The 15452-nt window shown below is 39.9% G+C and overlaps 1 protein-coding gene across 2 annotated transcripts; it reads right to left on the bottom strand.

Annotated features, from left to right (window-relative positions):
• Window positions 1-662: 662 nt before the first annotated feature.
• LOC124300454 (uncharacterized) lies at window positions 663-3412 on the bottom strand. Of its 2 annotated transcripts, none has more exons than XM_046754582.1 (5): window positions 2899-3412; window positions 2589-2742; window positions 2327-2488; window positions 1841-2074; window positions 663-1744 (listed from the first exon to the last, which is right to left on the bottom strand). In XM_046754582.1, the coding sequence occupies exons 1-5, from the start codon at window positions 3130-3132 to the stop codon at window positions 1080-1082; spliced, it is 1449 nt and encodes a 482-aa protein (XP_046610538.1). In that variant the 5' UTR covers window positions 3133-3412; the 3' UTR covers window positions 663-1079. The 2 variants fall into 2 exon arrangements, with proteins under 2 accessions (XP_046610538.1, XP_046610539.1); XM_046754583.1 differs by having other exon boundaries at window positions 1841-2065.
• Window positions 3413-15452: the final 12040 nt, after the last annotated feature.

Genomic DNA, 15452 nt, shown 5'->3' with positions numbered 1-15452 from the left:
TCGATCTGACACGAAATGCTCCATATACATCATGCTGCAAGTCTCACTACGTCCCTCTCTCTTCCCAGCTCGGGGCTAGATTTTCGGCGTCGATGGTTCCTCCATGTCTATTTGCTCTGAGGTACTACTAATTGAAAACCAGATTAACATAAACGTCACAAGACCTTTTAAAAGAACTTAACGCAACTATGTTACGTGAACATACTAAGCTATGGCATGCCTTACATACTGATCTATTCAAAGAACTCATTTATATTACCGTATTGTTCCGAATATAAATCGACGATATGAGTCGACCCCCAGTCTTTAGTCTGCATTTCAGGACTTTTTTTAGGTACTGAATATAAACCGACTTGTATTTTTTTAAACAGGTAGATTTATCAATGGAACTTGGGTAAATTATTAAAATATCGCAGCGTGAATTCAACTGGTCTAATTTGACGATTGAAATATTCATAAAAAACAATTTTAGTGTGTAAGGTGAATTTCCAAAAAAATCCGGAATATAAGTCAAGCCCGCGTATAAGTCAAGGACGATTTTAGGGAGTCATGTTGGCAACGAAAAACCTCGACTTATATTCGGAAGAATACGGTGTTGTCTCTCGAATTTAACATATAATGTTAAGGTAGTACAAAACTGTATTTTGACCGTACAAGCCAAGTCTATCCTCTCATACATTTTATTGAACAATGAATGGGACGTTACAATTCTTTTTACAACACAACAGCGAGGTCAAAAAATATAAAATCACTAAATTTATTACTAAACCAGAGTAAGCAAAGTCCTTGGAGCAGACGGGTATCGCTTTTCTCAGACACATGTCGCCAGATAACAAGATTACGTGTCATTACCTATGTTTTCAAGGAGAAAGATTGTTCTCTACTAACTAGTGTTTCTTTAGTATGATTGGTTTTGAAGCCGCATTTTTATTTTACCAATGACAAATAGCCCCGTGGTGTAGGGGTGCATAGCAATGGAATAATCTCCGTAAACTCTCCGTAAACTGCAATCGTAATACCCGGAAACGCGAATGTTCACCGTAATTAAAAGCACAATTCGTATGGCTGAATATCTTTGGTTATGTAACCCTTCTTCCGCTATCGGCATTATTTTTCTCAGAATTGATCTCGGTGCGTTTTAATGCATTCTTCAATAGCAAAATTCGATAATGTGCACGATTATTTTCTTGTCTTAGCCTATAAATTGTCTTCTTCAAGACCATCAATTTTTTTAGATCATTGGAATTCGAAGTGCGGTAAATTTTCTTCATTTCAGCACGCTTTTCAAGTCTTGCCTTTTTTTGGAGGAGTGTTTTTTTCAGTCGGACACAGTATTCGCAACGGTTTTTTTTTGTCAGTAGCTCGCAGTGAATGCTATGCCAGTCTCCGCGGTTATTGCGATAAGCAGTTCCTTCCTGAAAGAGGCTCTCGACAATTGGTCCAGTTCCTTTGCATACACGCGTACATTGAAATTTAAACAAGATCGCAGGTAGCAATGTGATATCTTCGGTGTTTCTAAGCGCTTGCAATTCGTGAAATTCTACAGCCTTCCCCTGTACCTGATAAGAGATTGTACCATCAGCGTGGATAATGACACTCTTTTCTATAACGGGACTACGTATGTCATTATTGAACATGAGTCGTATGTCTGTAAATATCCAGAAACGTTCAGTTCCTCTACACGATTCAGTTACACACCACATCGGCGGTAGTTTAACCAATAGATCGTTGTTTATCCATAGAGCTGCAATGGAAACAATCAGGTGGTTTTCTGGTAAAATGTATATTTTTGTTTTTTATCCATTTGCTTCATGGTATTTTGACTAAAAATAATACTTACATGTACTAGTGATTGCTTTCAGAAACCCACTGGTACTCAAGTTCATCGAATTATGTGTCTGCGGAGAAATTACGGTTTTTCTGAATGGTAAAGTAGGAGAATCTTGGCAGCTTTTGGGTTTTGTCGGAAGATGCCAACGTATTTGTTGATTGTCGATTGAACTTTTCGTGACCTCTTTGTTTGTATCCACTGCTTGACAATTGGATCCAAGCAGTTTGTTCCTGCCTATTACAACTTATAAGATAAATGATTAAGAAAATACATCTTATATTGGTTATGTTTGAACAAGGCCAAACGACCAAAGCTTGTGTACACATCTTATAAATGACTCACTAATGTTGTCTTGAGTTTCGTACATACACATTTTCGTTGACATATTCAAACTATAATCAAATGTCTCATTTATTCTATTGGAATATGGAACAAATGTTACTATTAAATTCAATTCAATTTAACTCATTGCCAATATGCAAGGATGTTGTGTACCTGGTATTTTGATTTGATTTAAAACCATCGATGTTTCCTTATGAATCGACTCCGATTGAATGCATGGCACATCTCGGTCCAACTGTGGCAATATTTGACGAACGAGCCGAGGCTTCTGTTCTATTTCATGTACAGGTGATGAATCTTCGATGTGATTATTTTCTAATGAAATAAATTCTGGTATTATTTAATACTTAGACATTACTCGTACAGGTCAATGTCTTACATATTATAAGTAATACCTATTTTTGAGCATATGTACCTTCGATTTTGGGCGCACTATTACTGTGATTATCAACACACATCCTGTCAACTGAGGAGATTTTCTTGGTCTTCACTGAAGCATTAGCATTTGATTCATCTTTGAATATAGTGGGAAGAGCTGATTCTGCTAATCGTGGTCGCTGATACGGTGACTAAAATTTGAAAATTAGTCATATCAAGCAGTTCACTAAATACGAATACAAAATAATAAAAGTTGCATCGACTCGTAGTACTGGTTTCACAACTTCAACTGCGTTGGACTGTACGAGAGCAAAAAACTCATCAACAGTGGAATTATTTCAAATTACCTCTGCTACGATATTCCCCTGAGAGTCGTACTTAATCCATTTCCTGATTATGCATTCTTTGCTAAAGTGTTTCTCACAAACGTACTGGTTTGCTTTGAGGAAAACTATGCCAGGGATCTTAGCTTCCCACTGTTTGCGTAGTCGTCGATTCTGCGGTACTCTGAATACTGAGCACTTTACTTTGTGAGTTCTCTGACCAGTCTTACACTTCGGTACAATGCAGGCTTTCGGCATGTTTGTTTTATATTACTGTAAACGAAGCAAGCCAGCTGCTGATGGATACATGAACTTAGGTTACGGACATTTGTTTTCGAAACAACACCCCTAAATGCTGGCGCTCAATTTATATAGAACATCAACGATAATTTACACCCGTATTCATAGTCCTTCCTTGAGGAACAAGAGTTCCTTGTTCCTCATTTCACGTTTCATAGACCTTCCTCGACAGAACAGGGAGCCTTATTGGCCTCCTTCTTTCAAGGCAGGTCTCGAGCTTCCTTGAGGAAACCTTCGGCACTGCGATTGGCTGTTTCGTTTCGTGGAGCTTGCGCTTGGCGTCTTATGACCCGTATGACGCAGATCACAGCCAGTCTATAGGTTAACTTCTTTGAGGTTATACACTCTCATCAACCGACGCAACTTGACAATGAGAGCTAAGCAGTTCAAGTTAGATTTAAATATAGCCGAGTGGCGCTTCGATCAGCAGTTTCACGACCATAAGCAATCACATATCCCTAAATATGTCTTCCTTCTGGAACGGAAAGCCAAGTTGTGACCATGAAACGAGGACGCCTCTGAGATTCAAGGAAGTCTTCATCAAGGCGTCCTTTATCCTTGAGATAAGGAGGAACTATGAATACGGGTGTATTCACTAAATCACTAAATCGGAGAACCTGGTGAATACGCAAAACAATCAAAAACTAAACCAACACTGAAAATACGAATCGCTGTAAGACCTTGGCATTTACCTATCGGATGACGGTACAGAAATCTTTGATGAAATGGAAACAAATCGGAGTAGAATAAGCACAACCACCAAAATACGACAGAGCTGTATAATTCCACAGTGAAATACAAACCGCACATGCCCAATGGGCGACTCGACAAAAAAAAACTGACACTGAAACGATAGCAATAAAAGACTGTAAAGCTATTAAAAAGAAACTGCAGCTGAATAAATTTTACTACAGCTTGTGATCATGATGATTCTGAACTACATTACTAAATCAGTGTATCGGTGGAAACAAGATAACTGACCCTGAACCAGACCTAAACCAGACCTAAGCCTAAAAGATAGAACGTTAATTTTTCAGTGGAGACGATGAAACTGAGTTATCTGGAACAAATGAAAACATAATTAGTGACATATCAATACAGACAAGAATATACTTAGCTTAGGTAAGTGAAAAATATAATTGACGAAAGAAGAACAAAGTAAAAAGCTGAAACAGACAAAAGGTTTCAGTAGCTGAAACAAACAAAAGGTTTTATTAGCTGAAACAGACGAAGGTATTAGTTTGCACAATCACATAAGTCATACACTGACAAAAAATGGGTCGAGTTCAACACGATATTCGCTTTAATATTCATTGCTTCGATTATTAATTGTATTAAAAAATAACAAACATTCTAAATTTTTTAAATTGACATCGCATTCTGCTTTGAATTATTAAAGTGAATAACTTTTTCGACTGAACGTTTTATAATTGTCGTGACATTTGTTAAAAAATTGGTTTTGTTGCCCTGAAACAGAAAATAATACGATCAGTTAAACGAGTATTTCTGTACATTTCATATATATTACACAAATACTTACGCCAAGACTTTTCACTATCAGTATACACTACCGAGATTCATGTTCATGCGCATTGAGCATCGGTTTTCAAATGAGGTGCTTTTTCTTATAACTGAAGGGTATCAAGTCCACGCGCAAAAGGCGCCGTGGAACTTCGAAACTTTATTGTTCGTCAAAAAATTGACCGAAGAACTGAAAAATCAGCACATCGAGATTGCGCAACTTTTTTATATACTGTTTACAAAATCGACGCACAAAAAAAAGTGTACAATTTCCATTATTAATTTACGCGCATGAAGCTGCGTTCAATTTCCGTTATAAATTTACGCACATGAAGCTGCGTCCAATTCTCGTTACTAATTTACGCGCATGGTGCTGCGTTCAATTCTCGTGATTGATCTACGTGCAATAAGGCGCGACAGATTAAACTGTCAAAAAAATTGTATTTTCTGGGACTTGTCCCAAAAATTCTGTAGAAACCCAATCCGCATCTGCATCTTTTAGATATCAGATACATTCCTATGCGGATTGTTATTCTCAGATTACAAATCAAATTGAAACTGGGAGGGAGGTTGGAGGGCATGCATTATTGTGTGGCGTGACAGTCGGCGGTCCTCTTCGACGCGAAGTCTTCGAGCTCAGCATCTCTCCCCATCTAGCGTACCACGGAACGCGATAGATGGTCCAGAGATGCGTTTCGCCCATTCAGACGATCACAGAGATCAATTGAATGGAATAACGATCGGTAATGACTAAATAATCGAATTGCATAACGATTGAAAAATCGTTGCAAAGTGACAAGAAATGAGAAATTTAATCTCGTTAATACTCAAATGTTTACAAATGGTCGAGAGACTCGAACGTGGAGTCTTTTGGGAAAAAAATGTCTGTGATCGTTTGACGCTGTGGATTACAAAAGTTAGTAACATCACGGTACGTCGCGACCTTCCTACCCTCGCCTGTTTCCCAACGAAGCCACCCAACGGAAAAGAGAGATTCACACACTCATGCATAAACCCCGCGACGGATCCCAAAACGTCCACCTACCTACCCGGTTACCTATATTCGACCTAAACGATTCTCCATTCTTTCCAACACACATCATTCTTCATCATTTGCGCCGTGGTCACTGACTTACATTTTCGTTGGTTACCTGTTGGGAGCAAAATATTTTTGTATCGTAGTCTGCCTTCTCAGAATACAGTATCGCGGTTGTATCCCGCCAACTCTAATATTGCATTTGTTATTTTGATAAATGTTGGCAGACTATCGGTACATTAACCTTTTGTAAAAGTGATTAAAACATCCTGAATGCCAATTAGCATTTTTCTAAGCGAGCTAAGCCTGCAGTTGATCAATACTTGTGGGCTGTTGAAAGATTGAAAATGATGTATAAGATCCAAATTGATTACGTTACGTTATACCAGACTTTGGAATTTCATAAATTTAACAATAACGTGAATAATTGAATATGTTCAAACCTCAGGTGAACCCACCACTTAAACGGCATCATCGGTAAATTCAAACGTAGATTATTACATCAGTTACGAAACACAATTCCATCTCGCGAGTGCCAAGTAAGCGATGGTTACCTGTCGCGATGCTCATTCCACTTTTAGCAACGTGTAAAACGTCTAACATTAAGTACGCTACGTTAAATTGCATTGCGAAAAAAAAAATGATTCGAGTGAAAGTCAAGCACGTTGCGATCGTGAATGAGCCTATCCATGCAGCTAAGAAATCGAAGATTTGTGTAACAATTGTTACCGCCACGCCACGTGACAGAGGAATCCCAGGGAAATACCCATAACCTAACACATGCAAACTCACCAACGTTGCCGAGAACTGGAAAAGTCACTCGGAAGTCTCTGCTTAAATCTGTGAAAAACAAAACAAGACACTAGAATTAATTTGGCAAATTGGCTTTTCAGTTTTCAGATTAATTATTACTGTTGTCTAATTTCATATTTATGCATCGCATGTTATGCAAAAACAAAAGTTCGGCTCCAAATGTACCAAACCGTGAATTATCAATCAATAATTAAAATAAGTATTGTTACCTCGACTCTGGGCTGCTCCACACTTTCACACGTAGCAGTTCTTGTAGCATCTCAGGTTTATTGGTGAAGCGACGCACTTTTCACATAATTCAGATCACTAATCTCTTATGCACAAATCCACACGGCAATAACACTCGATTCTACACTCACTTTTTGTGCTATAGCTGTCTGTTTGAACCAACTGAATAAAATTGCTAACAAAAAATAATAAAATTGACACTCGACGCACAGAAACAAAAATACACACCACTGAAGTCTGAAGTTACACAAAACAGTGAAAACTCGGGACACGAAATTCAACGTTCACGGGATGTTTTTATTTCAGTAACTCGGTGTTTCTTCAGGCTACACGCGGTTCCTCATATATTATTCACAGATGAATATGGTGGAAACACGCCGACCGAACAACGTGACACAACCTGAAGAACGCAGTCTGAATGTTGAACTCATACCGATAGCACGTAATTTCGCTCCGATTGTTCAGAATCGACTGATGCCGCCCGGCGTTTAGAAGAGAATAAAATCAGTTTTCCCAAGGACGGAACATCCCCCCCCCCTTCCCCCTGGCCGTCTTCCCGTGGAGTGGGGGTAGATGACCTGCACGCGCCTGTCCAGCTGTTCTCCCCCCCTCGTGATCCCCCCCCCCCCCCCTCCCAGCCCGGGGGTTGGTAGAGAGACAGAGCGGGTGCGAGAATTATTATCTTCTATCCTTTAGAGAACCGATTCAAATCCGTTCACGGGACGCTCACGCCGTTGCTTACGCTCTATTTTATATATCTACGGTCTCACGGCCGGATGTAAACACCACGTAAGCTACGCGCAACGCGATCTAATGTTTACAGGATTGCCGTAACATGCGACGTCAGGCAAAGTATCACTTCTCTGACCACTTACGGCGTTGACTGAAGATACATACTGAGAAAATATATTGAAAGCTAACACTCGGTCACCGTCGACTTGGCACCACTCACGTTCTTCGTCTGTTTTTCGCAGGCTGGCCATCCCATATTTAATTTTAAACTACGAAAGGCCGAAAAATGATTGCATCGACGACGATGACGATTATGTTTTCGTTTCATGTATGGGGCATTCCCTGTCAAATCTTCCATGAATAATAACTTGAGGTTTTGATTCCATCAAAATTTTTATGGGTGATCACACCTAATGTGATGAGCTTTAAGGACTTTTTCTCGGTTTTCGGCCTTTCGCGGTTTAAAATTAAATATGGAATGGCGAGCCTGCGAAAAACAGACGAAGAACGTGAGTGCAGTGCCAGGTCGGCGGTTACCGAGTGTTAACTTTCAAGATATTCTCTCAGTATGTATATGAAGACAAGAACTGATGCTGATGTTACTCACCGCGTGTGCCCAGGTAATGTAGAGTCGAATATTATTATATCTATGGAATGACGAAAGGTTCTAAGACCTTTCGGAAGCTTCAAAAGTACATATTCTATTTCTAACAATCGATTGGTTTTTTCTGAGACAAGATTCTGATGTTAGCATATCACCAGCAATAGTTTGAAAATCGTATTTTTTAATGTTTTGTTTATTTTGCCGTCCTTTGCCGTGGTTGGAGAAGAACATGGAAACCCCAAAAAAAAATCAGAGCCTTGCTCTAGAAATTACTTATTGTTAAACTAATGTGGTTTGGAATTATGAGGAACTTCGAAACTCGCTTCGAAGAACCAAGTCCTCGGAAGATTGAAAATCGAAGGGTACGAATGTTTCTTATCAGACGAAGCTGAATTTAAAGAACTAGCAGCCCATCCCGGCTTCGCACGGGCATATAATAATATAATAAAAGAAAATACACAATGTTTACAGTGAGTTGTCCTGAAACATTGTAATACATAATTTTGTTCTATCATTAATAGTTTTCGCAGCGCACGCGATTGAAGGAAGTTTTTTGTTTAGTTTTTTACAACTTGTGTTAGATTATTCAAGTTTTAGTAAGCATCCCTGATTTTTTTAGAAATGAAACACAGCCTATGTTACTCGGGAATCGTGTAGCTTGCCAACGGTGAAAGAATTTTTTAAATCGGTCCAGTAGTTTCGGAGCCTATTCATTTCAAACAAACAAACAAAAAAACATGAAATCGAATCTTTCCTCTTCATAATATTAGTATAGATGAAACAAAGATGAACACTATTTAGTTCATCGGAATTAGAAAAAGTAAGGCTAACCCCTTTGCATTTTTGGCGAAAATTTTCGCGGTTTCGAAAAGTGCTGGAATGAATCCTTTTATGCACTATTGCGACGTAATTTTGCGAAATGAATCGATTGGGCGCAGTCCCAATACGCTGCGATCGACGCATCAAAAGTTACAGCCAAAAAACGAGAACCTGAACTTTCGACATTTTTCAGTGGGTGCTTTTTTGCTCGCCGTTGCTCTCCTCTTGGTCCCACGCTCTTTTTGTTGCGTTTTCTGAGTTCCTGAGGGTTCAATCAGTCAGGTAAGGGTCATTTGAATCGAATCTGAGACCAAAAATTTCCGGCTCGAAAAATGAAGAAAAAGTAAGGCTAACCCCTTTGCATTTTTGGCGAAAATTTTCGCGATTCTGAAAAGTGCTGGAATAAATTCTTTCATGCACTATTCCGACGTAATTTTGCGAGAGAAATCGATTGGGCGCAGTCCTAATACGCTGCGATCGACGCATCAAAAGTTACAGCCAAAAAACGAGAACCAGAGTTTTCAGCATTTTTCAGCAGGTGCTTTTTTGATCGTTATTTCTCTCCTATTGGTCCCACGCTCTTTTTGTTGCGTTTTCTGAGTTCTTGAGGGTTCAATTAGTCAGGTGAGGGTCATTTAAATCGAATCTGAGACCAAAAATTTTCGCTCGAAAAATGAAGAAAAAGTAAGGCTAACCCCTTTGCATTTTTGGCGAAAACTTTTCGCGATTTTGAAAAGTGCTGGAATAAATTAATTGTGGCACTATTCCGACGTAATTTTGCGAGAAAAATCGATTGGGGGCAGTTCCAATACGCTGCGATCAACGCATCGAAAGTTACAGCCAAAAAACAAAACCTGTGATTATATGAATCCTTACGTAATGTTTTTGATGTTTTCTTATACTGAAAATATTTATTGCTGTTCCAGGTACAACCCGAGGTGGTTATCGGTGGTTGTTCGAGGTGGTTGGCGATTGTTGGCGGTGGTCGGAGGTGGACGAGGAGGAGGACGAACGGAACTGAGTCTCAAAGCCCTGTTGATATAAAAGCAGCTATTCGATAGAAATTATATTTTATAGTTTACACAGCCCATTGCATGATATTTCATTATAAATATGTATGTTTCAATGTATTGAGGAATAATTTATCAAATATCCAGAGGTCATGTGCAAATAATAAATGAATTGATTCGACCGCAGTTTGATGTATTCATTAGAGCTTTAATAATAAATTTAAGCTTTGTTACTTCTTTTATTTTATTATGGATAATCAAAAACATTTCCGACTATTCGTGCTGTGGAAGCATGGGGATTAAGCCAAATGTAGCAAAAGATTAGAAACAGTGTATGTAGAGTACGGGTATTTTTCTAATAATGCAAATGGAATAGAATACCACGCCTTGCGAATTAGCTTTCCAGACAGAGATGAATGATGAATTTTAAGGACTGCCTTATCGTTGTTGAATACTCTATGCCTCATGGGAAAAGAAAATCTGTAACGATAAAATTGATGCACCGGATCATCGTCGACTTTAACTTTTGAAATGTCCTACCATTTTCGAACACCTCCTACCTCCCCCTGCCACCTCGGACCATCAATGTCCACTTTCGACCACCCCCTATCACCTTCTGCCAGCGCCGACCACCTCCTACCATTTCCGAACACCTCCAACCATCCTATTTAGCTATATTACTAGATTAGCTATGATATGAAAAGAGAAGAATTATTCATTTCGAAATGGAATTCTATTCGACGCGCGCTCGATGTATTCCATAACATTAGTATTCATAATTATTCCAACAACTTTTCATTTGCTCTCTCGATCTTGAATTTTCATAGGCATAGAATAGAAACGTTGTTTTAGCTGGTCGTAAGTGAAGTATCTGCGTTGGGTAGAGGTGCAGAATTGTTTTTTGAAAAGTATTCGGATGGAAAAAAATTCAGAGTAACTGCAATACATAACGGATGCGCTAATTCTGAACGAGATGAAATGGATGCTTCGTATATGAGACAGTATTTAACGCTGCGTAGTGATTTAAAGACCTAGAAAGGTGACAGGGAGAGGAAGAACGACGCTTCTTAACACTTCGAGTGTATTTTAACACACATTTGAAGGATACGAGCGAAATTTTTCATCATCCAACTGTCCCAGAACGGCAGCGTTATTAGCCGACCCGTTCACTGAAGAATATATCTTCAGTCAACGGCTGACCATCGAAGGGCCTGGCCGCTTGAGTCTGGAATCGGCAGGAGAGATAAAGTGTGTATTTCTTGTATGAAATGTGAAAGCTAAAATCATTATACATCATATCATATCATCATACACCATATGTCATACATCATACATCACACATCATACATCATACAGCGTACATCATACATCATCATACATAGTATCAAAGTTCGAAACCAAAGTTTGGATGTCGGATGTTCAGAAAGTGACGTCACCAATTCAAAATCAGCTAGTCGAATTCCTCAGTCGGGAAACAGCCGCGCAGTAGAGCGGACGGATGAGAGTCGCGCTCCGCAAATTTCGAGTACCGGGTTCTCAACCTCCCGGATCCCGCGCTTCGGGTCCGCTACGCGGTGAAACTCGACTTCCAGGATAAGCGCTCCGTGGCTCCTCGTTCATGTTTACAATAAATTATTTCAATTCGTTTTTCGCGCAAGCCCACATTCAGTAGCTATCAGTCCGCTAATAAAATATCTCGACTTCCAGGATAAGCGCTCCGTGGCTCCTCGTTCATGTTTACAATAAATTATTTCAATTCGTTTTTCGCGCAAGCTCGAATTCAGTAGCTGTCAGTCCGCTAATAAAATATCTCGACTTCCAGGATAAGCGCTCCGTGGCTCCTCGTTCATGTTTACAATAAATTATTTCAATTCGTTTTTCGCGCAAGCCCACATTCAGTAGCTATCAGTCCGCTAATAAAATATCTCGACTGCCAGGATAAGCGCTCCGTGGTTCCTGGTTCACGTTTACAATAAATTCTTTGAATTCGTTTTTCGCGCAACCCCAAATTCGGTAGCTGTCAGTCCGCTAATAAAATATCTCGACTTCCAGGATAAGCGCTCCGTGGCTCCTCGTTCATGTTTACAATAAATTATTTCAATTCGTTTTTCGCGCAAGCCCACATTCAGTAGCTATCAGTCCGCTAATAAAATATCTCGACTTCCAGGATAAGCGCTCCGTGGCTCCTCGTTCATGTTTACAATAAATTATTTCAATTCGTTTTTCGCGCAAGCTCGAATTCAGTAGCTGTCAGTCCGCTAATAAAATATCTCGACTTCCAGGATAAGCGCTCCGTGGCTCCTCGTTCATGTTTACAATAAATTATTTCAATTCGTTTTTCGCGCAAGCCCACATTCAGTAGCTATCAGTCCGCTAATAAAATATCTCGACTGCCAGGATAAGCGCTCCGTGGTTCCTGGTTCACGTTTACAATAAATTCTTTGAATTCGTTTTTCGCGCAACCCCAAATTCGGTAGCTGTCAGTCCGCTAATAAAATATCTCGACTTCCAGGATAAGCGCTCCGTGGCTCCTCGTTCATGTTTACAATAAATTATTTCAATTCGTTTTTCGCGCAAGCCCACATTCAGTAGCTATCAGTCCGCTAATAAAATATCTCGACTTCCAGGATAAGCGCTCCGTGGCTCCTCGTTCATGTTTACAATAAATTATTTCAATTCGTTTTTCGCGCAAGCTCGAATTCAGTAGCTGTCAGTCCGCTAATAAAATATCTCGACTTCCAGGATAAGCGCTCCGTGGCTCCTCGTTCATGTTTACAATAAATTATTTCAATTCGTTTTTCGCGCAAGCCCACATTCAGTAGCTATCAGTCCGCTAATAAAATATCTCGACTGCCAGGATAAGCGCTCCGTGGTTCCTGGTTCACGTTTACAATAAATTCTTTGAATTCGTTTTTCGCGCAACCCCAAATTCGGTAGCTGTCAGTCCGCTAATAAAATATCTCGACTTCCAGGATAAGCGCTCCGTGGCTCCTCGTTCATGTTTACAATAAATTATTTCAATTCGTTTTTCACGCAAGCTCGAATTCAGTAGCTGTCAGTCCGCTAATAAAATATCTCGACTTCCAGGATAAACGCTCCGTGGCTCCTCGTTCATGTTTACAATAAATTATTTCAATTCGTTTTTCGCGCAAGCTCGAATTCAGTAGCTGTCAGTCCGCTAATAAAATATCTCGACTTCCAGGATAAGCGCTCCGTGGCTCCTCGTTCATGTTTACAATAAATTATTTCAATTCGTTTTTCACGCAAGCTCGAATTCAGTAGCTGTCAGTCCGCTAATAAAATATCTCGACTTCCAGGATAAGCGCTCCGTGGCTCCTCGTTCATGTTTACAATAAATTATTTCAATTCGTTTTTCACGCAAGCTCGAATTCAGTAGCTGTCAGTCCGCTAATAAAATATCTCGACTTCCAGGATAAACGCTCCGTGGCTCCTCGTTCATGTTTACAATAAATTATTTCAATTCGTTTTTCGCGCAAGCTCGAATTCAGTAGCTGTCAGTCCGCTAATAAAATATCTCGACTTCCAGGATAAGCGCTCCGTGGCTCCTCGTTCATGTTTACAATAAATTATTTCAATTCGTTTTTCGCGCAAGCCCAAATTCAGTAGCTGTCAGTCCGCTAATAAAATATCTCGACTTCCAGGATAAGCGCTCCGTGGCTCCTCGTTCATGTTTACAATAAATTATTTCAATTCGTTTTTCACGCAAGCTCGAATTCAGTAGCTGTCAGTCCGCTAATAAAATATCTCGACTTCCAGGATAAGCGCTCCGTGGCTCCTCGTTCATGTTTACAATAAATTATTTCAATTCGTTTTTCACGCAAGCTCGAATTCAGTAGCTGTCAGTCCGCTAATAAAATATCTCGACTTCCAGGATAAGCGCTCCGTGGCTCCTCGTTCATGTTTACAATAAATTATTTCAATTCGTTTTTCACGCAAGCTCGAATTCAGTAGCTGTCAGTCCGCTAATAAAATATCTCGACTTCCAGGATAAACGCTCCGTGGCTCCTCGTTCATGTTTACAATAAATTATTTCAATTCGTTTTTCGCGCAAGCTCGAATTCAGTAGCTGTCAGTCCGCTAATAAAATATCTCGACTTCCAGGATAAGCGCTCCGTGGCTCCTCGTTCATGTTTACAATAAATTATTTCAATTCGTTTTTCGCGCAAGCCCAAATTCAGTAGCTGTCAGTCCGCTAATAAAATATCTCGACTTCCAGGATAAGCGCTCCGTGGCTCCTCGTTCATGTTTACAATAAATTATTTCAATTCGTTTTTCACGCAAGCTCGAATTCAGTAGCTGTCAGTCCGCTAATAAAATATCTCGACTTCCAGGATAAGCGCTCCGTGGCTCCTCGTTCATGTTTACAATAAATTATTTCAATTCGTTTTTCGCGCAAGCTCGAATTCAGTAGCTGTCAGTCCGCTAATAAAATATCTCGACTTCCAGGATAAGCGCTCCGTGGCTCCTCGTTCATGTTTACAATAAATTATTTCAATTCGTTTTTCACGCAAGCTCGAATTCAGTAGCTGTCAGTCCGCTAATAAAATATCTCGACTTCCAGGATAAACGCTCCGTGGCTCCTCGTTCATGTTTACAATAAATTATTTCAATTCGTTTTTCGCGCAAGCTCGAATTCAGTAGCTGTCAGTCCGCTAATAAAATATCTCGACTTCCAGGATAAGCGCTCCGTGGCTCCTCGTTCATGTTTACAATAAATTATTTCAATTCGTTTTTCGCGCAAGCTCGAATTCAGTAGCTGTCAGTCCGCTAATAAAATATCTCGACTTCCAGGATAAGCGCTCCGTGGCTCCTCGTTCATGTTTACAATAAATTATTTCAATTCGTTTTTCACGCAAGCTCGAATTCAGTAGCTGTCAGTCCGCTAATAAAATATCTCGACTTCCAGGATAAGCGCTCCGTGGCTCCTCGTTCATGTTTACAATAAATTATTTCAATTCGTTTTTCACGCAAGCTCGAATTCAGTAGCTGTCAGTCCGCTAATAAAATATCTCGACTTCCAGGATAAACGCTCCGTGGCTCCTCGTTCATGTTTACAATAAATTATTTCAATTCGTTTTTCGCGCAAGCTCGAATTCAGTAGCTGTCAGTCCGCTAATAAAATATCTCGACTTCCAGGATAAGCGCTCCGTGGCTCCTCGTTCATGTTTACAATAAATTATTTCAATTCGTTTTTCGCGCAAGCCCAAATTCAGTAGCTGTCAGTCCGCTAATAAAATATCTCGACTTCCAGGATAAGCGCTCCGTGGCTCCTCGTTCATGTTTACAATAAATTATTTCAATTCGTTTTTCGCGCAAGCTCGAATTCAGTAGCTGTCAGTCCGCTAATAAAATATCTCGACTTCCAGGATAAGCGCTCCGTGGCTCCTCGTTCATGTTCACAATAAATTATTTCAATTCGTTTTTCGCGCAAGCCCAAATTCAGTAGCTGTCAGTCCGCTAATAAAATATCTCGACTTCCAGGATAAGCGCTCCG

This window comes from Neodiprion virginianus, chromosome 3, assembly GCF_021901495.1.
Source record: "Neodiprion virginianus isolate iyNeoVirg1 chromosome 3, iyNeoVirg1.1, whole genome shotgun sequence".
Taxonomy (NCBI): domain Eukaryota; kingdom Metazoa; phylum Arthropoda; class Insecta; order Hymenoptera; family Diprionidae; genus Neodiprion; species Neodiprion virginianus.
This window is presented reverse-complemented; position numbering and strand designations above follow the sequence as displayed.

Coding starts and splice junctions, on each gene's coding strand:
- LOC124300454 (XM_046754582.1), bottom strand. CDS start 3,132: ATGCCGAAAGCCTGCATTGTACCGAAGTGTAAGACTGGTCAGAGAACT. Junction 2,743..2,898: donor AGGGGAATATCGTAGCAGAG/GTAATTTGAAAT, acceptor TTCAAATTTTAG/TCACCGTATCAGCGACCACG. Junction 1,745..1,840: donor GAAAGCAATCACTAGTACAT/GTAAGTATTATT, acceptor TTTCCATTGCAG/CTCTATGGATAAACAACGAT.